The following is a 26,408-nucleotide window of genomic DNA, read 5'->3' as shown; positions in this document are numbered from 1 at the left end:
TTGTTTGAAAAATTTGCTGTTTAGCAACCACATCAGGCAAGTAGTGGCGGACGGCGTCTCAGTGATGCACAAACTTAGGAGGATTGCTCAGAAAGACTGTGAGTTGTCAGGCCGTCAGATGTAATGTAAATGGTATACTGAGATGTCTTCAAAAGCATGATCTCTTTCGTGGCGCCCGTTTGGACGCATAGGTTGGATATGAATAGAGCACTTGTTCAAAATTTAAGGACTGCCCAGCGTAGATCCTTATTTTTATGCACTGGTGTTTTTAGAACAATCTCCTACGAGGCTACCATCGTATTGGGAAAGGCACACCCAATCGATTTAGTGTTGAAAGTTTGGGCAGCCATGTGGAGATTGCGAAGAAGCCGGGAGGCCGAGTTATTTGGGATGCAGTTTTGAGCCGGGCCAGTACTGGTGCGAAACAGTGATCACAATGCAACGGGTGCCCAGGTGGTCACCAACTACGTTATCTTGAGCCAATGTCTGTTTGGATTCCGCCTGGCAGCTGATGAGCTGTGCGTCTGCGGGGAGGTCTAGTCAAATGAACAGCTAATGTTTGACTGCCCTGCTCTTGTGGGGGGGGGGGGGGTGACCGGGCCACTCTGGAACTTGGAGGTCAAGGGGAAAATTAGCCACTCACAAGCGGCAAGAACCACATTACCAGACCATATGGAAGTTCCTAGGTGCGGTTGCTTTATTCAACCGGCATCCGTAGTTTGCTTAAGGGAAAGACTCTCACCGCATTTCCATGGGAAGCTAACTCTGATTATGGCTGACCACCAGTCAATTAATATGACTCCAAGCGATATAAAATGGTGGACAGGTACTTGCTTCTATTCAGCGACCTAGGCGTTGCAGCAAATTGTTGCCTAGACGAAATAAATTTTATTTATGAATGTTATATATATTTTTAGTAGTTGGCGGAATACGCCTACCCATTTTAGCAAGTATATGACAAGTGAGCGGTTGGGACGATATAAAATGGTGGACAGGTACTTGCTTCTATTCAGCGACCTAGGCGTTGCAGCAAATTGTTGCCTAGACGAAATAAATTTTATTTATGAATGTTATATATATTTTTAGTAGTTGGCGGAATACGCCTACCCATTTTAGCAAGTATATGACAAGTGAGCGGTTGGGACATGTAAGCCGGTGGTGTATGGCACCAATGGCACCACGCTTAGTCTCCTCACGCTGTTAGATAAGCTCTACGAGGCTATATTAGGATACTGGTCGCTAAACTGTTCGAGGCTCAGTTGCCGTTTGTGGCACAGACATTCGGTCTTATGCTTTAGGGCGACCGAATGGGGTAGTAGCGGGAGAAATGCCAAGCAAACCAGAAATGTCTGCAATTTGTATCTCTTACCGAGCTCTGAGTTCAATGCTCTAGAGATTCTTCCTAGAAACCCCATCGCCGTCATTAATAATAGGAGATTTCAATTGCCCTCCATGTTTCCTGGAGCTTATCTTTCTGCTCCTCTCGGGGAAATATGATAAACAGGGTATTCAAGACCTTTGTCTACTGAATGACGGGTCATACACGTTCTTGTCCTTATAATCTGGTACATTGTCCTACATCGACCTCTTCATAAGCTCGCCGAGTTTACTCCCTCGTCTTAATTGGTCTGTTTCTGATGACTTTTACGGCAATGATCACAGGCCAATTATTATTGCTTTTGATATCAATCGCGAGGTGAGTAAAAGGCCGTGGAGATGGATTGTTGAAACGGCGGATTGGAACGGTTATCATAAAGCCTTCTCATCACAGTATGACGATGGCAAGGACGTCTTTGATCATATTTCCTCTTTTATGTCTATGATACTTGAGAATGGTAATAGATATATTCCACAAACATCGGGAAACTCTACACGTCCTTCCGTTCCTTGGTATAATAATAATTGCCGGAACGCTATTAGCAAACGACGGTAGGCACCCCATAAATTTAACCGCAGGCCTACAGATGAAAATCTAAATTTGTACCGTAAGGCTAGAGTATGTTGTCGGGTATTCTTGGACGCTAGGAGGAAGTCATGGAGGAAATACGTAGACACCATCTAACGCACTACTCCCACGTCTACTGTGTGGAAAAAGATCCATGCGATTTGTGGGTCACCGAAACAATCTATTCTGGGGTTTCTTCATAAAGGAGAACTTCCTTCATCATCTTCTGTGGTGGTATCTGTATTAGGAAATACTTTTTGTTCAGTGTCTCTTAAGTTCATCATATGGTAACGAATTTCAGATGTACAAGATACGTTCTTGATGGAAAGATGGAAAAATTATCCTTGAAAGTTGGTTTTTCGGTCGGTGAATTAAATACTCCGTTTGCATTTAACGAGTTGTCACACGCATTTACAAAATTGCGTGATACGTGCCCTGGATCTGATAATATTCGTCTCGGTATGCTGTCCCAGCTTCCTCGTTCGGCATTATAACATCTATTGAACGTTTATAATGGTGTATTCTCTGCTCAAGTCTTCCCACCCGTCTGGTTGGAAGCCGTTGCCATACCAGTACTTAAGCCTGATAACAACAAAGCAAGTTTCTCAAGCTACAACTCTGTCTCCTTGACAAGTGTCCTATGCAAGGTAATGGAGAGGAAGGTGAACTGTAGATTTACATGGTACATGGAGAGACATGGCCTTTTATCTCCAGAACAATGTGGTTTCCGACAAGGACGATCCTCCATTGACCATTTCATTGGAAATGGTCACTCAAAACCCTTTCCTACTATGCCAGCGCCTCGTCACTATCTTCTTTGATATTTGGAAAGTGTTCATTACACAGCCTGACGACGTGGTATTCTAAACACCCTCAAAGAATGGGGAGTCAAGGGCAATATGCTTACTTTTATTAGGGGTTTCCTGACTGGTCAAACTTTCCGTGTTCATATTGGAGATTCTCTCTTGGGTAGCATTGACTTGGAGATTGAAGTATCTCAAGGAAATGTGTTAAGTGCCACCTTATTTTCTATATCCATCAACAGTATAACTACATATTGCATATGGACAACTACATATATTTTGTATACTTGGCGAGCATACGAAGAGGTTGATGTTGGACAGTGTACCAGCTTATAAGGACATGAATGTGTATGACCCGTCATTCAGTAGACAAAGGTCCAAGTCTTGACTACCCTGTTTATCATATTTCCCTGTGAGGAGCAGAAAGATGAGCCCCAGGAATATGTGCAGACGCCTGTTTCATGTTCTTTATTTGTTGATGATTTTTCTATATATGTTGTGTCCCATTCAACTATCACAGCTGAGAGATTGCTACTGAACACTGTATCTTGTCTTGAAGCTTGGTTCAAGGTTACCGGCTTCACATTTTCATCTGAGAAAACAAAATGTGTAGTCTTTTCTCCCCTTCGGGACCCCTTTGTTCCACAAGTCTTTCTCAGTGGAGAGCTAATTGCTATCTCTCCTGCTGTCAGATTTTTAGGTTTATTTTTTGATAGCCGCCTTACATGGTTCAAACACAAGCACACATGGTTTGAACGAGTTGTTCCAAGCTTTTAGATATGCTGCACGTCCTTAATAATACCAATTGGGGTGCCGATTGGTTGTGTATGTTGCATTTTTACTATTCCTTGGTTCGTTCCTGTTTGGATTATGGTTGTGTTGCTTATTCTTCAGCATGTAAACCGTGCTTAAGATGCTAGATGATGTACATCATGCTTTTCTTCGGCTTGCTACAGGTGCCTTAAATCAAGCCCTGTTATAAGCATCCTTGTTGACTGCGGTGAGCCATCACTTTCAGATAGTCAGAACCAGGTATTAGCATCTTATTTTGCTCGCCTTAAGGGACAGCCAAATATGTTATAAATAAGGCTTTGAATATCATTAACCCTAAGTACTGTCGTATCCTTATTTGTAGCAACACATGTATTACTCTCCGAGCCTTAGAAAATTTTTATTCCAGGCATCCTATTGTCACCGAAATCTACAATGCAATCGCTGAGTTGAACCATCGCAACACACAAGTGAGTTTCTGCTGGTTCCCTAGCCATGTGGAGATTTCAGGTAATGAACATGCAGATTCTGCTGCTAAAGATGTGTATAGTCAACTGTCCTTTGCTAGTCGTGTTACTGCATCCAACTTTATTAACTATGTGAAACACACTGCGCAAATGGCAAGATGACTGGACGGCTACAGTAGAAAACAAACTCTGGCACATTAAAGATGCTGTGTTGCCGAGGCACTCTTCATACAGGAAAATTTGTTATGAAGAAGTGGTCCTGTGCTGATTGTGGATAGGACATATGAGAGCTACTCACGGGTATCTGATGTCAACATTAAACGCACCAGTATGCATGCGATGCAACTGCTGCTTGATTGTGCACCACATTCTTGTGGAATGCATGCATTATGCGGCCTTGCATTATAAATTTAAATTGTCGTGGAATTTTCATCAAATCCTGTGCAATAAAAAAAAGTTTTGGACCAGCTGTTTTTATTTCTCTGGGTTTCTAATATTTACATACTTTTTAATAGTGTTTTTCAATTTTTTTATAGTGGTTATATGTTTTTGTTTTATCATTTAATTTCAATTTTTTGTTTTGTCTTTATTTTTAATATTTTAGTTTGTTTTGATTTTGTTTTTAAATTTCTACTTTACGTTTTTATTTTCTATTTATATTTCATATTTTGTTTTCCGGGTATTTTTATTTAATTTTTAATTATGAATTTTTAAAATTTAGTTTCTTAAAACACATGTATTGTGTTTGGGCAATGATAAACGCTGAAGCATTTTTCACCCTGCAAAACACCAAAAAAGCAAATTTTTGTAATGTAGTCCTATAAAGTGAATTTATGTAATAATTTATAAGTTTTTTTATAAAAGGTTTGAAGTAATGTTGCACAGAATTGTGAAAAAGTAGATAAAAATTTAAGGAAGTAGAAAGCTGTGTTCCTCTTCTGAGAGTGGGGATGTGTTAGCATGTGAACAGCTTTGAAAAAAAAATTCATCATTTTTGAAGGTTTTACATTACTTTGTTGATTTCTTTATATAATGATGTTGGTTTTACACATGTATTACTGCTCTTTAAAAAAAGAAAAGAAAGATAAATAATAGGTAATTGTTCATGTATGGTGTAGAGTGGAGAAAAATTACACCTAAGGAGAAATATCATTTAAATTTTTAAGCATGTTGTCTTGCTTTAAACTGCTGACTGCTATCCGTAATTATTGTACCATATTGACTGTGATCAAAAACTAAAGGCCAGTATACTTGTAATTTTTTTGTTTTGCTTTGAACCATTTTTACTTCATTTTGTTTCTTCTAGTTTTGAGTCTGTTGGAATTAAGTACAATATTTTTCACCTTTGATTAGAAGGCACACCCCAATTTTTTAAAGGATAACATTGAGTAATATTGAGCTTTCTTATTAAAAACCATCATATAATAGTTTAATTGGTATTCTAAGTTGAATTGTAACCTTGTATACTACTTTTGGGAAAAAATTGTTTAAAATATGGAATAAGGTAGGCAAAAGTTTTAAATGTTGTTAGTACAATTTGAAAAATATTGCTGTATCAGAATGCTTATTACAATTTTAATTTCTCAGGAATGAAAATAATATCCTGCGAGTGTTGTTGGGCCAGAGAGAGAGAGATCATTTTTGTAATATGAGTACAAGCAAGGTTTAATTTTTAAGTCAAACTGATAATCTGTTTTTTATTTTGACTGTGTAAGTATTTTTATGTTGGCTTATTTGCATTTGCATATTTTTTTTTGTTCTGTTAAAATACCATTAGTTGTTTTGTTGGTTTAAATTTTAGTTGGAATGCATTGGTGATACAGAGTTTCTTCAGTCAGTGTGTACGTCATGGGGAATGCCTTATTATTGTGCTGCTCAACATAGGGAACCTCTAAATCATGCTCTAGAGGTAGCAAAATTACACTTGCCAAATATTGGAAAAACAGCTCATGAAAAAGGTGTGACTGAACCTCCATTACCAAAAACTAGTGCACCTCAGACTTTAAATTTAAGTGTCAAATTGATTCCATATCATTCAATTCAGGTTTGTGTTTGAAGTAATATTAATTTTTAGTGTATCAGAAAAATACTGAATTTTTTAAATTAAAGTTTTTGGTTAAATATAATATAATGTGTTAAATATATTATAATGTGCTCAGTAATCTAAATATCTCAAGAAGAAATTAGTATTAATTTTAACTGAAAAGGAAATGTTAAAATTCAGATTCCAGCAAATTAAGGTTAATTAAATTATCTTCTTCTGCTCTTTCTCCCTCTCTCTTACGCACACATGTTATATGAAATATAAATCACCAAAATGCAGTAGTTAGATAAGTTAACTTACCTTATTAATTTGCAATAAAACTGGTTTTTGTGGTTTTCCTCATGTTCAGTTTGTATTAAATTCTACTTTTATTATGTTAAAACTTATTCTTTTGTATGATTATTTTTTTTTTTTGAAATTATAATATAAATTATAATTTTCTATTGTCAAAATTTAAATAATAGAAAATGTAGAATAAATATAGATAATATAGAATAATAAAATGTAGAAATATAGAAAAATAAGAACCTGTGCTGTCCAGTACTGGAATCTGAACAATTACCCATAACCAAATATTCAATTTGGTTTTAAATTTTATTAACATAATATATAGATCTATAAATAAATAAATATATATATATGAATATAATTTGAAATTAATAAGAAAATATATAAAAAAAATTTTTACAATACATGTGTCTTTTTTATCTTAGCAATGTGCTACTTTGATAACAAATATACAAGTACTTGGTATATTAAATAGAATAATATTAATTTAAAATTTGTATATGAAAATGAAAAAGGAATATTATTAGTTACATCTAGACTATTAAATTACATATACACATTTAAAAAAAAATGAAAAATACATAAAATTTTATTTCATTAATAACTTACTGAATTCTAATTCATCATAACTTTTTTTTACAATCAGAGGTTAATAATTATTAATAAATCAAACGTGAACTTTATTTATACAATTAACATTATTACAATTGGTATACATTAACTGTAAATAATTAATTTTTAATATCATTTTGCTAATATGTTAATTATGAATTAAATTGGATAAATATAAAGAGGAAGAAAACATTAAGACCAAGGAAAGAATAAAAAGATTAAGAGAAGATGATGAATATAAAGGGAGAGAAAATTTGAAAAGTGGAGAACGTGTATACAAATTAAAATCAGAAGAATTATATCAAACCAAAGAGTGATTAAATGATTGGCAACAAAAAACAAATAAACAAAATTTTAATCAACTCTGACTTAGGGAGAATATTGTTTGAGAATATCAGTGGAGTAATGAACTAAAAGAAAATAATTTTTTGCAATTTATTAGATCGGGCATGTATGCCTCAGTGTATATCTTGTTCTTGTGAGGGTCATTTTTCAGTCACTCTGTAGTTAACTTTAATGTGAATAAAATTAAACAAAAATTCCAGAATAATTAAATAAATTTTAACAGAAATTAAGCTAGAAAAACCTAAAATAATATGATTCTGAATTATAATTTTCAATTAATATTAAATAATCAGATGTTTCATCAACTGTATTACATATATACAGATGTAATAATGCTTATTAAATTACATTTACTCATTTTTAAAAGTACATAAAATTTTATTTCACTAAACTTCTGATTTTTTTCGCATATATTTTTTTTATTGTTATTATTGAATAATATTTATTGTAAAAACGTTTTTACAATCATTGGTTAATAATTAATTAATTGTTAATTAAATTATTGTTAATTAAATAATTGTTAATTAATTAACTTCATTAATTAAAGTTTCATTTTGCTATAACTGTGGAACCAATAAAACTAAGTACCACTTATGATTTGTCGTTAAAAAGTTCTAAATAAAAGCTTATTACTGCAGTTCAGAATAAGTCCGAAATACAAATGTTTTTTGATTTTGTGCTTTTTTGGACACTTGGTTCAGTTGATCACAATCAAAAGGGGAGGTGCACAACTAGATGTTACAGCAGTCCTAAAATCAAGATTTCAGCATACTATGGCTGATAGTTTTTGATTTATGCGAGATACGTACATAAATACATATGTACGTACGTACAGATGTCATACCAAAACTAGTCAAAATGGATTCAGGGATATTCAAAATGGATATTTCTGTGGAGATATTAAAACCAAATTTTTTTGCGATCACAATACTTCTTTTACTTTGTACAAGGAAGTAAAAAAGTTTTAATCTCACAACTTAACTATTATAATTGTAGTTCCTAAAATTGGGATAATCTCTGGGATCTACTATATAGTGGGGAATTCTCTGTGAAACTCTTGTAACAAGAGAAGAATGCTCCTTAAGAGTAGGTTTTGCTGTAATGGCTATGTAGTGACTGTTTCACAGATCAGGTGAAATGCATGTATTATAAATGACTGTTGAGTGAGTGAAGAGATAAATATGCGGATGCTTGTATGGTTGGAAAATGTAATAATTTCACGCACTGCTGCGTGCAAGCTGAGTATGTGAACTGTTGTTGATAAATAGTGCAACAAGTGCAAACTCTGTGCATTGTGTATGGACATCTCTCATGCACATATTTCATAGAAAAAATCAGAGTCAAATTGGTGGTGAGGGATTCTACATTAACAGGGGAAAGAGCTGATTTTCAAGTGCAAATGTATCATCAGGAGAATGTTTCCTTCTGAGTTGATTTTTTTTGCAGTTTTTGTGGAGGGACTGATAAGTGTTTTCTTGTTGAGTTGGGTGAGATTTCTTACCCCACTTAGATAGAGCAAATCGTGCTACATATCAGGGAAAATTGGTCATTTGTTCCTATTGTTGGAGAGTATACATAACTAGAAAAAAAGAATTTCAGCACTTACAAACAAATCATTCTCATAATTTTGTCCATTGACAGTTGGGAACTCATATTTAGACTTTTAATTATTTTTGAGATTCAATGAAATTGCAGATTAAAAAACACTGAGGAGTTGTGTAATGTTTTTAACACAGTCTTTTGGCTTCCAAAGATTTTTGTAGTTAACAAATATGCCATTGTACTTCACTTAATTCCTTCATCTCAAAATGAAGGTACCATTTATCCTGTGTTATGGTGAAATTATGAAAGATGGACCTCATTCATCCTGTGTATTATGCTCTTATTTCAAGTTCTTCATGACAGCCGATGCCACATGCTTCATTTTAAATTGTAAATGTTGATATTCTACATTGACTTTGTTAGCTAACTATAGATTATTATCAATTTTTTTTATATTTTAACTTTTTATGGTCGACTTCCAAAATATTGTTATATTGACTAAAAGGCTGTCCTGTGATCAGTTTTATTCAATCTAGAGCGTTTACAGTGTATGTCCATGGTATTTTAGAAAGAAGTGATGACAATCAAGTAATTTAGATAATGAGATTAGTAGTAACATTAGTGAAAGTAGTGACAGAAGGGATGATGAACAACTTAATCAAAACAATAAAACTTAGAAGAGGCATTGTTCAACAAATAAGGAGAAAAAACAAACTTAATAGAAAAATCTTGTGTCAGTCCTGTTGTGGCTGAGCATTATCTTATCTGTTGAATCAAGTGAACTTGAAGTTTTAATTGCTTTTTCAATGATAGGCTTTTCGGTGATATAGTTTGTGAGTTAGGTAGCTAAAGAAACCAGTAATTATTCTCATGAGATATTGATTGCTAGCTTCTGAGGAGAGTAGGAATAAGATGGTTGTTTGAATTTTGATTAGCTGAAGGCTTATTTTGTTCATTGTGTATTCATTTTGTTTCATTATGTCAAATAATCAAAAAAAATCTAGCATTAGTAAATACGTAAGGAAAGTCATATGTCATATTAAGGCCGTATGTAAAAGTAAATTTTTGCACAGCCCTAATTTTGGGGAAACAATGTTGAGAAACAGCTATTTTTAAAATAAGCAGATATGTATATTTTTCATCACCTGCTAGTTGAAAAAAATAAGACCAGTTGGTGGACTTTTCTTAGACAACTTCCAAAAAATATTTACTTCAAGTAGACAAATTTTAAGGTAGGTCCTCATATATTCTGTTCAATCTGGCAAAACAAGCTTGCTGTGGAATAACAATTTATGGGGTGGCTAATGTATAAGGTGACAGTGAAACTGGCTAGGTAATAATTTCAAAATTTACACTTGTAAAGGAACAGTCTTGTTAATGATTTACATGTTACTTAGAAAAAGTGTGCCATATTCTTTTAAATGACTACAGAAACATTTCTATATAACTTGACTTGACTATAGAACTTTCTGTATATGTTTCTGCAAACAACAGTTTATACAGTGGAAAGATATGTAAGGTTTTTTGAATGCTTAAACTATCTAAAAAAGATCTGATTTTGATGAAGTCAAAACTCTACTTGTGGAGGAAAATGAGAAATCCAAACCCAAAGAAAATTTCCAAACCCAATGTTATTGTTGACTACAATACCCATATGAGAGGAGTAGACAAGCATGATGAGAGGTTGGTGTCACATCCAGTCATGAGACTTATGCAAAGAGCTATAAAAAACTTTTTTGCCATTTTAACTTTGCTGTTTTTAATAAAATGATTACACACATACTTTTAACTAAAAAAAAGAAAGAAAAAAAGGAGAGATTCAATGACTTCAGGTTAAATCTCACAACAAATTCTGGAACTTGCTCCTCTGTCTGGAGCTTCCAGACAGAGGTACTTCCAGACACTGGTTGACTGTACTTCAGTGATGTCACCTCTTCAAGGATAGTTTTGAGAACATTTCTATGAAAAAATATCCACAATTAAGGTAGAACCAAGAAAATGGAAGTATAAAGTATGTTTCAGCAAAGGATTAAGGAAAGAAACAGTTTATCAATGCAAAAAGTTAAGATTCCTTTGCATTTAGAAAACTGTTTTAAAATGAGATTAATCACTTAAAAAACTAATTTTTAATACCATCTTAAATTATGTAAATAGTTTTTAAAAAATCAAGTTTATGCATATAATAATAAAATATCCAGTAACAGAATTCTTGTATTTACACGTTGTTGTAATTAAATAATAAATACGAGTATGTTTAAGAAGTAAAAATATTCAATATCAGGTACCGTGATAGGGTAAATGAATTCAATCATGAACGGGTTAATCAGCTACTTAATTCTAACAGAGACAGAAAGAATTGATATGTTTGCATGATGTGAGTAGTTAGGTTAGATAAAATTAAATGCTATATTATGATTTCAATTATTCAGTTATTTGTTCATATGGTAAAGTGCTTGTTTTATATTCAGTGTTTTGAAACAGAAAATATTGCAAAGGTACAAAATTTAATTATAAGAAATTAGTAAAATCAATTCAGAGTAAAATAATAATGTTGAAGGCTAAATTATATTTTCTAAACATTTTACTATGTACATAAGTTCATATGTTTCTTCTTTCTGTGGTTTGTTACATTATTTCAGCAGCTGTGTTTTTTCTGTATTCTTTTTACTATTTGTTTATTTATTTAATGTTTTGATTTTAGGTATACCGTAAATGTATGCAAAATATTCAGATTTATCTTCGTAGTAACAGTTTAAAAACTCATTAGTCTCTGTAATACCTTTACCTGTTATCTGTCAGCATTTATTTACAGATTAGATGATAATTTAAGAATTTTTAGCATTATTTTCTATTACATTTAAAATCTTTACTTAATTTTAAGTGAGGTATTATACAAAAGAGAGAATCATAAAAGGCTGAGAATTTCTTTATTCTTGTATTTTGAATTTCAGATTTTATATAAAATATTAAATTCAGAAATGTACCTCTATGAATATAACATTTTGTTCACTTATTTTTTTTCCAGATGAGAAATTGCCTTTATGTTCGTTTTGGAGGGGTTAAGGATTTAAATTATGATTCTGGTTGGCATGTACCTACTTGTAAGAAATTAGTAGAAGCCCCATGTAAAGCTGTTTGCGAAAGTCAAGTCCTTACAGAAATTGGTGAAAATCCAAATGATGAGGTGCCTTTTGCCTTTTATAAATTTTGGAGTTTTGTTTTTCTAATGATTGCTAGTTGGGTTGGAATGAGTGTTGTTGTAAGCATAGGTGATACCATCTGTTTTGGATTACTTGGTAAGTCTCTGTGAGTATTTTTTTATTTTTTATTTATTTAAATGTTAATGAGGATTTAATTAAAGGTTGTTTATTAAGTGTCAGTTGAGTTATTTGATCTTGTACAGCCTTCTCTTACTGGGAATAAAACAGAACATTTGATTAAGAAAAAAATTACCAGCTAGTCAGCCAGCTATCATGACACTCATTACTAAATTATACATTTTATTTTAAAGATAATTTTTACTTGTTTATTCTTATTTCGTTTTCTTTGAGGGTTAAACCTTGAGCTTTGGCCTCCATGATAGCTCTCTACATTGTTCTATCCTCCACCATTCTTCTCCATCCACTCTTCAAACCCTCCACCTCAACTAATGTGGTGAAGGATTTTCTGGGTCAACCCTTCCTTCTCCTGTTGAACAAACACTCTCTAAGTATCATTTTTGGTGTTCTATCAACATTCACTATTTCATTGTTCTCCAAGTCAACAAAACCTTTGGACCATATGAAGTGTACACAATATACTCTACATTATACAATCTACATTCGTGAAATTATTGAGTTTATCATTTTACCTTATTCTCCATTCATGTTTATCCTTAACTGGCCCTTTCTTTCAAAATCCCTTAGATTTCCTTTATCTGTTTTGGTCATTCCCCATCTTAATGAACCATACGTAACTTCTGGCTGAATCAAACTTTTATAAATTGTTTCCCTTAAAATATTCTTACTCTTATAAAATTCCATGTTGCAAAAGTAAATGGAATTTCATGTTTGTATCCTTTCCCTTGTAGTGACTGACATTCCACTTTTACTTGGTGATCTCATATCCCAATTGTTTTAATGGTATTGGAAATTTTAGATACCCTATTCACTTACTACTTTTACTCAAGTATTGTACTGGTATAAAGAATAATGATTCTGATTAGGAAATGAATCATAATGATTTATACAGTTTCAAATCAGCACATTATTATACTTGTTGATCACATGATGTACCATACACCAAACATGAGGTCCATTCAGAAAATAACTAGACTTTAGTTTGTTAGTTTTTATTATCAGTTTTAGATTATTGGTCTTTGTCTCCTTCAAAGTACTCCCCTATTGACACACTTTACCCAGTGGTGTTTCCACTTCGCAAAGCAGTCATTTGAAATGGCCTTTAAGGTTTGTGATGAATTTGCTTTAATACCATCAATAGTCTCAAAATGGCATCCTCTCATCAATGATTTTAATTTCGAAAATAAGAAAGAATCATAAGGAGCGAGGTCTGGCGAGTAGGGAGGCTGAGGGAGACATTCATCATATTTTTGGCACAAAACTAATGAGTTGACAAAGCTGAGTGTGCACGTGCATTGTCGTGATGGAACTATGAGTTGTTTTGCCACAACTCTGGTGTCTTTATGTGGATTTATTCGCATAACCATTGTAAAACACCTTATTAGTAAGCATGGTTCAGTTTTTTAGCTTGAGGCAAGAATCAAAATCTACAGTTCCATTAAAATTGAAAAAACAAGATCATCACTTTGACATTGGGTTAAGACAGATGTGCTTTCTTGGGGCATAGAGATCCTCTGTCAAACCATTGTGATGATTGAACTTTTGTCTTTATGTCGTAGCTGTAAACCTAGCTTTTGTCTCCCATCATGATCCTTTGTATGAATGTCTCATCATCATTGGTTTGTTCAAGAAGTTGCTGACAAACATCCACTCGATGTTCTTTCTGATGTTCTGTCATCAAACGAGGAACAAACTTTGCTGCAACTTGATATTTGTTCAGTTTTTCAGTCAAAATGTCATGGCATGTTTGAGTTTAGATATCAACCTCTTCTGTAAGTTCTCTGACAATCATCACCGATTTGCATGCACCAGATTCTTGATTTTCTGAACATGATTGCCATCAGTTGAAGTTGAAGACCTTCCTTGGTGAGAACATCTTCAATTGACTGACGGCCACTTTTAAATCGTGAAAACCATTCATAACAATGCATACAACCCAGAACATCATCTCCATAAGCTTCTTTCAGTGTATGTAAGAGTTTTCTCCAGTTTCACGCAAACTTTTATGTTTTATAATTGCTTTCAAAAATCGCTACTAACACTTATACAGGTTGCACTCAAATTACAATAACACGAAAACTAAACAAGATATCAACAATCCAAGAACATGTAGTTACAGAGGAGGTTATGCATAACACAGTGCTGCCAACCGCACATTACGAAATATCTTCATTGGTGCATAATTAAAAATGTTCAGTTATTTTCTGAACAGTCCTCGTAAAAATAAGAATCTTAGAGTTTTAGAAAGTCACTTAGATTCTTACTTTGATTTTTTTAATGCTACAATTTTTTGTAGTCTCCTTTTACTGTTTATTAGAAAATGATAGTATGATTACACAATGTCTATCTAATATCAGTCTGATTATACTTTTTGTGCTATAGTTTTCTAATGGCAGTAAACATCTAGAGTGATTCAGTTGTGCAGTGTGTATTTTGTTAACATTGTTGGATTAATTTACTGGTTGTTCAGATTGTCCTTCATTGGAGTAATCAAACTTAGAAAACAGTTTTTTAAAGTAATATCTTTTGTGTCGGTTTCAGGGTTTAGGTTCATATCCCTTCTTTTATTATATGGAAAACTCAGTGACTAACCATTCCTATCTGGATCTGTTGCAGAACTGGCTATTTCTGCAATTAAATGAAGGTTTTGGTAAATACATTTTTCAAGAAATGAAGTACCATACTGTCAAAAAAGTATTTTCTGTTATTTCATTGAAATGCCACCTCCCTATTGGATTATTTGCAGTTGACTCCATGACTAGTGTTAATTATTAGCCTCCTAATACTGGGTCTTAACACCATATGAATTCTTTTAGAATATTAAGGATGCAGTAAGTATGCCATTTTTACCCACAATCCTGATGCTAAAGAATGATGTTAATGTTATGGAGCTTGTAATTACAGAAGTGTGCAGAAATTTTTACTACTGTTTTTGACTTTGTTCTTACAACTATAGGGAATCAAATAGAGGTTAGGTACATAAATTTTTTTAGTCATTCCTTTAATCTTTAAACTAAGATTAACTATTCAATGTAATTAATGTGTCTTAATCTCTTTAATTGTAAACTTCTAATACATAGTCTTTTAAATTACTCTAAATTTCTTTCCTTTGTTTCTTATATTAATACTGCATATCGGGTGAAAATTGTTTGCAGAAAGATGCAAAAATGAAATGACAGATTCACTTGATGATTTTCATTATTGTATTACTTATTTTATTTATGTATTTGGGAAGATTTTCTAAATTTCATGTAATTTTTTGTTGTGGAAAACTTTAAATTAAGAACAATTCATAACTGGTTCTTATTCATTATTGAACATTCTTTATTTTTGTTTTTAGGTGATTCCCCTCATCTGTATGGATATCAACGATTATGGGGTTCTGTAGGATGGGGTCTATTTTCTTTTATAGCGGGTTTTCTTGTTGATGAATTTAGCAGCAATCATGTTAGAAAAGATTATACTCCTGCATTTTATGTGATGGCAGTGCTACTTACATTAGATATATTAGTGTCTGTGCAGATTAAGGTAATATGTCTATTATTATTATTATAGAAATATTTTTATATTCAGTGATGTTGATTGTTCTGTGTTTTGTTATTTCTGTATTAGAATTTATTTATCCTATTTCAATGGGAAACATTTAATATCTAGAATTAATTTAGTGGTAATTAATTTGCTGGTAAACAGCAGTTTGTTTTTATGCTTTTATTACAAAGTGTAATGGTTTGGTTAATATTTGAAAAGTATGAATACTAGGTTTCATAAACAGTTTATAAATTGTTTATGAAACAGCGCTTTCTTATGACTGATCTATTGCATAGAATAAGTAATAGTTATGTACTAGTAAACTGGCATATTACCCATGTTCTGCTTCAATATTTTTTTGTATGTAAAAAGAAAAAAATAGTGGATGAGGAGTGTGTTAGATCCTTTTGCAGGCTATGTAGCTGCTGAAGGATGATTAAACTATCCAAACAGCTTGTTTTGGGGCTGATATTATTTTCAAAGATATATTAGTGTAACTAGAACAAAAGTGAAAATCCTGAATAATCTAAATTCCTATGACCAGGCTTTTACAGACACTGAGCTAAGTGGATTATATATTATTTCAGGTAAACTAAATTCCAAATATTCTAGAAAAGTTTGTGGATTTTGAGTTAGAAATAGGAGCTTCTACTAAGTTAAGATTATAGTGCTAGAATAAATCACAAGTGGAGAGTTCTGTAACATTTCTGAAAATGATCCCAAAAACCGACTTCACTGTCACTGTAAAGAAGGAGAAAAGGGCTGTTCTAATATGTTGTAAAGCTATTGATTTTTAACTGAAAAACATAAAAGTAAAAATTTAAATTAAAGTTATTTGAAAATGAATAGCCACTCAATTTAGCTTAAACCGACAAAGATAAGTCTTTTTTTAGAACATAGTTTTTCATCCCTTCTGTTAAAGTCTTCTCACTTCGCATTGTTTTTGCTATTTATTCAAAACCTAAGGTTAAAAACTTCCTATAAAGAAGAATGCTTTTTGATTTCCTTTGAGAACTACATAACCTCTTTATATTGTAAATTATCCAAGTTTTCATAAATTCATCAAAATCAGCACACCCTTGACAAATAAATATTCTGTTAACATATTTAAAATGATCTAATAAAGAAAAACAATTGTTTGTCTTGAATCTGAAAATAACATTTTTAAATTTATATATTTATTTATATACTTTAAATAATATTTTTAAAATTGCAAAGATTTACTTATCATGGGGCTTTGTCAGTTACAAAATAATAAGCAGCAAAATATTGTTACTCTAAATAGATAGATGTTCCTAATGATTGAGTAGTTGCTTGTTTTTTCGTATTTTTTCTAAGTTGTTTATTATAGTTTGAAACAGCTCTGTGGCAAGTGAGACTATGTAATTTTAAAAATATCAATATTTTTTCGAATTCGGTACAACAATTGTTTTTTAAAGGATACCTTCACACTGTAGCTTGTACTTTTTGGGGGTTTGTATTATCGACCACTTTTTTGACTTCATAACATTTTTATAAATAACATTTTGATAATTTTCTCATAACACTTATACAGAGTGATTTTTTAGTCCTGGTTTTTAATTTGTCTGGTAATTGTTTTTCTAAGAAAGGGAAATTTTGTTTTGTGACACAAAGTTGGTAGCGCTACCCAACCGGTATAGATACGGCAGTGTGAGTTGATTCTCCTTGAGCTGTGTAAACTTTTGTGCCATTTCCGGTTGTGTTACGAACAGAATGTCTTTTACCATAGAATGAGTTTTCATTCTTGAACAATATTTTGCTACGAAATCGTACGTGTGTAAAAGAATAATTTCAAATTAAATGTTCCAGTATCTAGCATAGTCATTCTGGTTTCCTATTGGGAAAATGAAATTTCATAGCAGTCATTACGGTTATATAATAGCTGTATAGAGATAATTAAAAAAAAAAAAAAAGTTTTAAGTTTTTATAGATGTATATTTTTTTATGTTAACTTAATTTTTCTGAATGAGCTTAGTGCAGAACAGAAGTAAAGCAATTATTTATTATAAACTATTTTTAGGACCATCACTAAGCTTATATTTTACACTGACTATAATAGGTCATTTGTAAATTATGCCAAATTAACATATATTTATTTAAGGTATATATTCCAGCAGATTTTGCATATTTAAATAATGTTCTTTATCCCTAGACTAGTTTATAGTTATTTTTAGCAAGCTGGGCAGAAAAAAAGGATTATAATATCAATTGTAAAAACATAAATGCAAGCAAGAGTCATAACATTACAATCTCTTATTTACCATCTCAGATTAATTGTCTACAATCTAGCATTAAGTTAGTTGCGCTTGTCTTAGATATTTGTTGTTCATATATGACATACTGTAATCCAAAGTTATGGGATTAAGTATTAAACATAATTTTTTTTTTCATCTTTTATAGTTCTTATGTATTTTATTTGCAGACCGACCCTATTTTAATTTTTTATTTAATCCCTATTTTTTCTAATTTCAGGATGCTCAGAGGATTAAATCTCATAATATTGTACGAGATGTTGGAAAATTGTTAATGGATGCTAGAATAGTCATTTTTATGTTATGGTGTATTGTAGGCGGTATGTGTACTGCTGTTATTTGGAATTTTCTATTCTGGTAATTATGCTTTGTTATTATTTGTTTAAAAAGTGACCTCTAATAATCTAAATTTTATTTTCTCAATCATGATTATATCCTTTATATGGATTTTTTGTTCTTGTTTTATATCATTATTATTAAAAAAATAGATTTATTATCTTTCTTCTAAGTCTTGCAACACTTTTTTTAACTCATTTTTCAATCAACATTATATTTTGTTCATTCTTAAAATATTGATAACATAGTTATGTTTCAGGTAATTAATTAACATGTATGAGAGGTGCCTAAAAGACCAAGTCCTGACTATCTGCCAGGAACTTTGTTCCTGATGAGGTAGTTAGAGGCTATGGCACCCCTCGAAGCCGAGTTTATGTTTTATTGTGATGCAGCTCTGGGGGGCAGGGAAAAAAAGGAGGGAAAAAATATTAAACATGAATATAAAATTTAAATGAATATAGACGTTTATTTTTTATGATAAGACCAAAAGATAATATTAGTTTGTTTCTGTGTACTAAAGGTAGGAGTCAGTTATTTTTTAAATAAATATATAAAATATCAACACTATTTTTAAACAATATTGTACAAAAAATAACTTTGACAACATGAAGGAGAGTTCTTTTAAAGAGTTTAGGTGGTGTAATTGTGTAAATATTAAAAAAAAATGGTTTTTTTAAAAAAGTTTGATAATTTTTCAAACAGATCTTGCTTATAATTTAAAACTGTAAGTTTTACTTGGTTTTCTATTTAGTCTAACCAATTTGCAGCCATTTAAGCATTTTACAGATTTTTGAATTTTATCATTGTAAAATTCTATTGCTTGTGATTTCCCAGTTTCATTTCCCAAGAAAATTCAGTTCAAAATTTAAAATTAAATTTTCAAGAAATTTTAATGTGCATGAAGTTGGTTTTGAATGGTCTTTATTTAACCTTTTTATTGCCTTAACTATATACTTTCAAATTAATTGATCCCATATTCTGTACCATTAACAATCAACACTCCTCTTTGTCCTGAAAAAATGTAAAGTAATGCACAGTAAAAAGTTTACACTGTGAGATGTACCAATCCCAATACACAGTTATTTATAAAAGAATTTATGCTGGGATTGGGAAAACTTTTTACAGAGAGAAACTTACATCATTGATTGAAAAATGAAGACATTGCTAAAAAATTTTCTTCAGTTTGTGCAGTATGATCAGTATGTCAGCCTTAATTAGATTGATGTACGATTCTAAAAAAATTGCACATGATGTCCCAGTATGTTTGGATATAGTACTTTTTTGTGTAAGCATAGAATATTAACCTTGTAGATTTTTTTGATTGATGTTTACCGGATGGCTGACAAATATTAACTCTGTGTTGCTGTGGAGGGCTTCATTTTATAGTTTTGTTTTTGTTTGACAAACATAGAATATAGTGAGCAATTTTATTTATTCCAGTGATATTGTGTGTTATTTGGTGATTTTATTATAAATCATTATGTGCAATGATTTGTTTTGTTTTGTCTTTTCTGAAGGCCACATTATATCCAGACTTTTTTAAATCTGTGAGCTGTTTTTTTGTGCCTTTTTTTTATATATTAGTAAGATGTATTTTTGGTTTGTCTATGCTTATTTTAATTTATTATTTTGTGTAGGATTGTGTACTATATCAGTTTGTGTGAATTAGGTATGTTATAATTTGAGTTCAGCGTGGTCTTATGTATTGGTACTTGGGAATACGGTACTTTTGTAGAATAAGGAAAATGTGAACCCTGACTACAACTTGACACTATAAAACAAGGGATGTTTGTTATTGAAATGAAATGATGGTTTTTTTAATATTTTATCACTATTATTGCTTTGTTTTGTAATTTTTAGGCATCTTGAAAATTTAGCAAAATGTGGTGGTCAGGCTCGTATAAAAACTCTTGAAGGGCTCATCATGTTAATACAATGCTTTGGTGGAGAACTGCCGTTCTTTTTTATTTCTGGTAAGTTCATGTATTTTCTCCTCCTCTTGAATATTGGAAAATTATTTATATAGTTCCTGATTTTATTGTTTATAAGGTATGTACAAAAAGTATATGACACATTTGTGAATTTCAGTTATTGTCAATTTATCCAAATAATACTGCATATAATAATAGTGCTGTATTTAATGCTGCTGCAAATGTCTCATTTTTTTCAGTCTTGTTAATAAAGTTAGTCAGTTCCCTTCTGCCTAGTGGCTAAATATATTAACAAGTTGCATCATATTGTTATTTAATTTTATTTCATTATTAGTTTCATTGTATGCTAAACATCTGTGCATATTCAACAATGCTGCTACATCAAGTTTTGGAAATAGCTCTGTGATAACAAAGTTGAAATGATATCTAAGCTTAGTTAGTTAAATTATGCAACCACCATCATTTAACCATCATAGTATCACCGTAGTATCCACCATCAACCACCACAGTATATCACTAGACTTTATTCTTTTAAAAGAACTGTTAGCTAGAAATTACAAGAGTTTGTCTTGTAATTTTAAATTAATGCTGGAATATCCAGAGGTATTAGACATCTTTTATTGAAAACTTAAACAGCTACTCAAATCTTATGTTTTTTTTTTTTAATATATATTCAGGTGTTCTATTAAAAAAAGGTTAGAAAAAGTGATAAAGTGATCATTACTCATAAAGTGATGTTTTTACTAACTTGCATTTAAAACTAAATGAGATAGAAGACCAAGATACGTCAACAGTAAATCTAGCTGAGAAGAGGTTGTCCATTATTTCCTACACTTTTTTTTTCAGGGTTGGAATTTTTTTCTTATCTTTACTTGTATTGTTCATTTATTATGAAGTACATTCAATTAATACATTTACAAAGTGAAAATTAAAGCAGAAAAATAATATTAAAAAAAAAAAAAAATTGAAAAATTTTTAAAAAATATATTTAGTATAGAAGTGAGAAATACAGGCACAAATCTAATGTTAAAATCAGCCTGGAATATAGCTAGAGGATTATGTTATAGAAAAATAGTTATTATAAAAGTAACAGAATTATAAAAATACTGTTTTTTAAGTATTGTTTTTGAACCAGTTGAAAAGGTTATTTATTTTTTTTTTTAACAGCTTGATTTTGTTAATTTTCAGGATGGCTTTTTAAAAAAATAGGACATATTAATTCAATGTCTCTAGTTCTTTTTGCATTTGGTATAAGATTTCTTTTATATTCTGTTCTAATTGAGCCTTGGTGGTGTCTACCTATTGAATTATTGAATGGCCTTACTTTTGGTACTTTCTATGCTACAATGACATCGTATGCGAGTATCGTTGCTCCACCTGGTACTGAAGCAACAATTCAAGGATTAGTTGGTGCTATTTTTGAAGGCATCGGTATGTATTTTGTCTTACAGTTATTAATTTATCGCTACTTTTTTTAATGAATGTTAATGATTTATTTGGTTTTGTTAAAGTTGAATGTGAAAAATCAGGTAGTGTGTAAAAATGCTTATATAATACTAGTTGAAGTCATTCACACTTCAAAGAAAATTATTAAATTCAATTAGTTAATTTAATATTAAAACCTTATGTAATTAAAAGTATTATGTGGATATTATTTATATAACAGCAAAATTCCTTTATATTTTAAAGAAGAATTCTGTTATATATGTTGAAAGGTGTTTACACTTGTCAGAATATTTACATAATTATTTTTATTTCTGCAATATATACATGTAATGCAGCAAAATAACATGTTTAATATGAACTTATCTATTTATATAATAAGCTTTACACATTGATGGATTCATCATAAATTATAAATACCATGTCAAGCAATGGATTATCATCATTACATACAGAACTGATGATGGTCATGCTTAACTAAAAATTAAATATTGATTAGAGAGAGAGAGACTAGCATTAATAATAATAATAATTATTATTCTCGAAGTATAATTTAGTAATTGCCAACACCCACTTTAAAAATCATAATAGAGGAATATACACATGGAAAAAGCCAGGTGATACTGCATGGTATCAGATAGATTATATCATAGTTAAGCAAAGATTTAGAAATCAACTCGTCGACTGCAAGGCTTACCCTGGAGCAGACATTGATAGCGACCATAATTTAGTGATGAAATGTACATTGGGGTTTAAAAACATGAAGAAAAGGTGTCAGATGAATCGGTGAAATTTAGAGAAGCTTGAGGGAAAGGAGGTAATGATTTTTGAGGAGGACATTGCAAGAGGTCTGATTAAAAAATATAAGGTAGAAAATGTAGAAGAAGAATGGGAGAATGTTAAAAAGGGAATTCTTAAATCAGCAGAAGCAAACTTAGGCGGAACAAAGAAAACTGGTAGAAAACCTTGGATTTCAGAGAAATATTGCAGCTGATGGATGAACATAGAAAATATAAGAATGCTAGTGATGAAGAAAATAAAAGGAAGTACTGACAAATAAGAAATACTATAAATAGGAAGTGCAAACTAGTGAAAGAAGAGTGGATTAAAGAAAAGTGTTCAGAAGTGGAAAGATAAATGAACGTTGGTAAAATAGACGGAGCATATAAGAAAGTTAAGGAAAATTTTTGACGTATGTAAATTAAAATCTAGTAATGTGTTAAACAAAGATGGTACTCCGATTTATAATATGAAAGGCAAAGTCGATAGTTGGGTGGAATATATTGAAGAGTTCTACGGAGGAAATGAATTAGAAAATGGTGTTATAGAGGAAGAAGAGGAAGTCGAAGAGAATGAAAGGGGAGAAACAATACTGAGATCTGAATTTAAGAGAGCATTAAAATAATTGAATGGAAGAAAGGCTCCTGGAATAGACGGAATACCTGTAGAATTACTGCGCAGTACAGGTGAGGAAGTGATTGGTAGATTATACAAACTGGTGTGTAATATATACGAAAAAGGGGAAGTTCCATCAGGCTTCAAAAAGAGTGTTGTCATGATTCAAAGAAAGCAGGAGCAGATAAATGTGAAGAATACAGAACAATTAGCTTAACTAGCCATGAATCAAAAATCTTAATTAGAATTCTGTACAGAAGAATTGAGAGGAGGGTGGAAGAAGTATTAGGAGAAGATCAATTTAGTTTCAGGAAAAGAATGGGGACAAGGAAAACAATTTTAGGCCTCAGATTAAATAGTAGAAGGAAGATTAAAGAAAAACAAACCAATGTACTTGGCATTTGTAGACCTAGAAAAGGTATTGAATAACGTAGACTGGAATAAAATGTTCAGCATCTTAAAAAAATGAGGGTTCAAATACAGAGATAGAAGAAGAATTGCTAACATTTACAGGAACCAAACTGCAACAGTAATAATTGAAGAATGTAAGAAAGAAGCTGTAATAAGAAAGGGAGTTCGACAAGGATGTTCCCTATCCCTGTTACTTTTTAATCTTTACATAGAATTAGCAGTTAATGATGTTAAAGAACAATTTAGATCTGGAGTAACAGTACAAGGTGAAAAGATAAAGATGCTACAATTTGCTGTTGATATAGTAATTCTATCTGAGAGTGAAAAGGATTTAGAAGAAACAATGAACATCATGGATGAATTCCTGTGCAAGAAATACCACATGAAAATAAACAAGAACAAAACAAAAGTAATGAAATATAATAGAAATAGCAATGATGGACCACTGAATGTAAAAATAGGAAGAGAAAAGATTATGGAGGTAGAAGAATTATGTTATTTGGGAAGTAGAATTACTAAAGATGGACAAAGCAGGAGCGATGTAAAATGCCGAATAGCACATGTGAAACAAGCCTTCAGTCAGGAATATAATTTGTTTACATCAAAAATAAATTTAAGCGTCAGGAAAAGATTTTTGAAAGTATATGTTTGGAGCGTAGCTTTATATGGAAGTGAAACTTGGAAGATCGGAGTATCTGAGAAGAAAAGATTAGAAGCTTTTGAAATGTGGTGCTATAGGAGAATGTTAAAAATCAGATGGAGGGATAAAGTGACAAATGAAGAAAAAAACATTTGGAAAAATATAGTAAAAAGGAGAGACAGACTTATAGGCACATATAAAAACATCCTGGAATAATTGCTTTAATATTGGAGGGACAGGTAGAAGGGAAAAATCGTGCAGGCAGGCAACGTTTGGAATATGTAAAACAAATTATTATGGATGTAGGATGTAGGAGGTATACCGAATTAAAACGACTAGCACTAGATAGGGAATCTTCGAGGGCTGCATCAAACCATTAAAATGACTGAAGACAAAAAAAATTAAAAAAATTTCTATTTTACAACAAAAATTAATTTAGATTTCTTAATAATGCAGTTGAGACAACAATCCAAATTATTGTGAATTAGGCATTTCTTGAGGCAAGCCGGTCTGTATGAGGTTACCAGTAACATAATTAATTAATATAAAATAAGTAAAAGTAAAAAATTAAATTAATACTTCCTTAAAAAAGGCGTGGTGTTATTCGCTACAGACTTATCATATAATGCATTTCTTATTAAAGGAATGTAAAATTATACTCAATTGACATATTGACCCTTATTACTGTAATCAAAATCAAACAATCAATCATTCAGATATAGAAGACAAATGTCATTTATCTCAATCGATATCATCACATCAGTTATATATATATCATATATATTGAACAGCATGAAAAGCCAGAGCAATTAACATATGTTCATCAAACAATTCAAGTAATCCTGTAACAAACCATCTAAACTCATAAACATAGTATTTGGTCAATCGACAAAGAAATGTTCTGGGTCATCCATTTCAAATATTTTATTCAAAAGGATGATATTTTTAAAGTATGATAAGTTAAATTTAATTTAAAGATTTGTAATAAAATTTAATTGTTTAAAAATATTTTTAACATAAAATTATAAGTGAATAAGTGGTATGTTATTTTGGGTTGCACAAGTTTATGATGTTTTTTGTAATATATATGTAAAAAGTGTGCAGCTGATGATGGGAATCAAGTTCGTGAAAGTGCTTCTGTTTGCGTAATGAAATAAGGTAAGTCATCCTACTTCAATTACTCTGTACTTAGGGTTGATTTATTAAATATAAATTAATTTGTACTGGTACAGAGGTATATGGTTATTAAAAGATTGCTTTTAAAAAATATATAGATTATATTACATCATGTCGCTAAATGGCTTTGACAGTATGTGGCATCTTAGAACCTTTTGGTAGTGCTGAAAAGGGCTTTTTGAGATTTTTGGAGTGGTGGCCCTGAAAAGGGCTGTTTGTGTGTGTTGCAAGGAAGACCTGAGAAGAGCTGTTGGGCCCGGAAGCTATATGGTCATAATTAAAATGATTACTCCTTTGTCTGATTGCACCAAGGAAGAAATATGTCCAATGATATATTTTTTGAATTCAGAATAGGCGATATCACCAGAGGTTATTTGTAAAATATAGCAACAATATTGATAAAGTTATTTGAGTGGAAGCAAGATGTACAAATGGATTGATTGCTTTAAAAACAATTAGGATCTCTCTGTGATGAACAACACAGTTTAGATAGAATTAGCAAATAGGTTTTTTTTTAAAATGAGGTATACAGATTAAGAAAAATTATAGAACATGTTTTGTTAAGAATATACTATTTAAATGTGTAATTGATTTCTGTGTTTTGCCTTCCAAAAAATTTTATATTTTTAATTCTGTTTATTGTTGATAAATTATTTACAGGTCTTTCTTTAGGAAGTCTATTAGCTGGTTCTATGTTCAATTACATGGAAGGTGCAACAGTATTCCGTTTGTATGGTCTTGTTGTTCTTGTTATATGTTCACTGCATATAATTGCGCAGTTTTTTCTTGCTCGTAATACAGTTTTGAATCTTACTGCTTCAGGTAAAGGTACGTAAAATCTAACATTTTACTGCGTTTATTAATTTTTTGAATACACTAAAATTTATTATTTTCCTGAAAATAAAAAAATTTAATATATCATTTATTATATATAAAACAGTATTGTAATGCTTTATTTAATATTATACATTTATCATTATAGTCTGATTGCTTGATTAGTCATTTTTTAATAATAACAATATTAATAATGGGTATGCTAATTAGATTTTTTTTTTTTTTAAGCCAATGCTAAATGATTAAGAATCATGAGTTGTTTTTGTTTAATTTCTTGTAGAGTTGT

The 26,408-nt window shown here is 31.2% G+C and overlaps 1 protein-coding gene across 4 annotated transcripts in view; it reads left to right on the top strand.

The window, feature by feature from the left end:
- The window catches only part of LOC142328856 (major facilitator superfamily domain-containing protein 6-like), a 189,754-nt gene that overhangs the window by 32,969 nt on the left and 130,377 nt on the right, over positions 1-26,408 (top strand). For all 4 annotated transcript variants that reach the window (XR_012757373.1, XM_075372966.1, XM_075372964.1 and 1 more), the window contains exons 4-10: positions 5,788-6,030; positions 11,843-12,113; positions 15,496-15,683; positions 18,177-18,313; positions 20,153-20,265; positions 21,412-21,654; positions 25,949-26,116. Coding sequence is in view for 3 of the 4 variants with exons in the window: in XM_075372966.1 (XP_075229081.1) it covers positions 5,788-6,030; positions 11,843-12,113; positions 15,496-15,683; positions 18,177-18,313; positions 20,153-20,265; positions 21,412-21,654; positions 25,949-26,116 (1,363 nt within the window). In the remaining variant the exon portion in view is untranslated. The remainder of the gene's footprint in view (positions 1-5,787; positions 6,031-11,842; positions 12,114-15,495; positions 15,684-18,176; positions 18,314-20,152; positions 20,266-21,411; positions 21,655-25,948; positions 26,117-26,408) is intronic.

The sequence above is a fragment of the Lycorma delicatula genome, chromosome 8 (assembly GCF_047948215.1).
Source record: "Lycorma delicatula isolate Av1 chromosome 8, ASM4794821v1, whole genome shotgun sequence".
NCBI classification, from domain to species: domain Eukaryota; kingdom Metazoa; phylum Arthropoda; class Insecta; order Hemiptera; family Fulgoridae; genus Lycorma; species Lycorma delicatula.
This window is presented reverse-complemented; position numbering and strand designations above follow the sequence as displayed.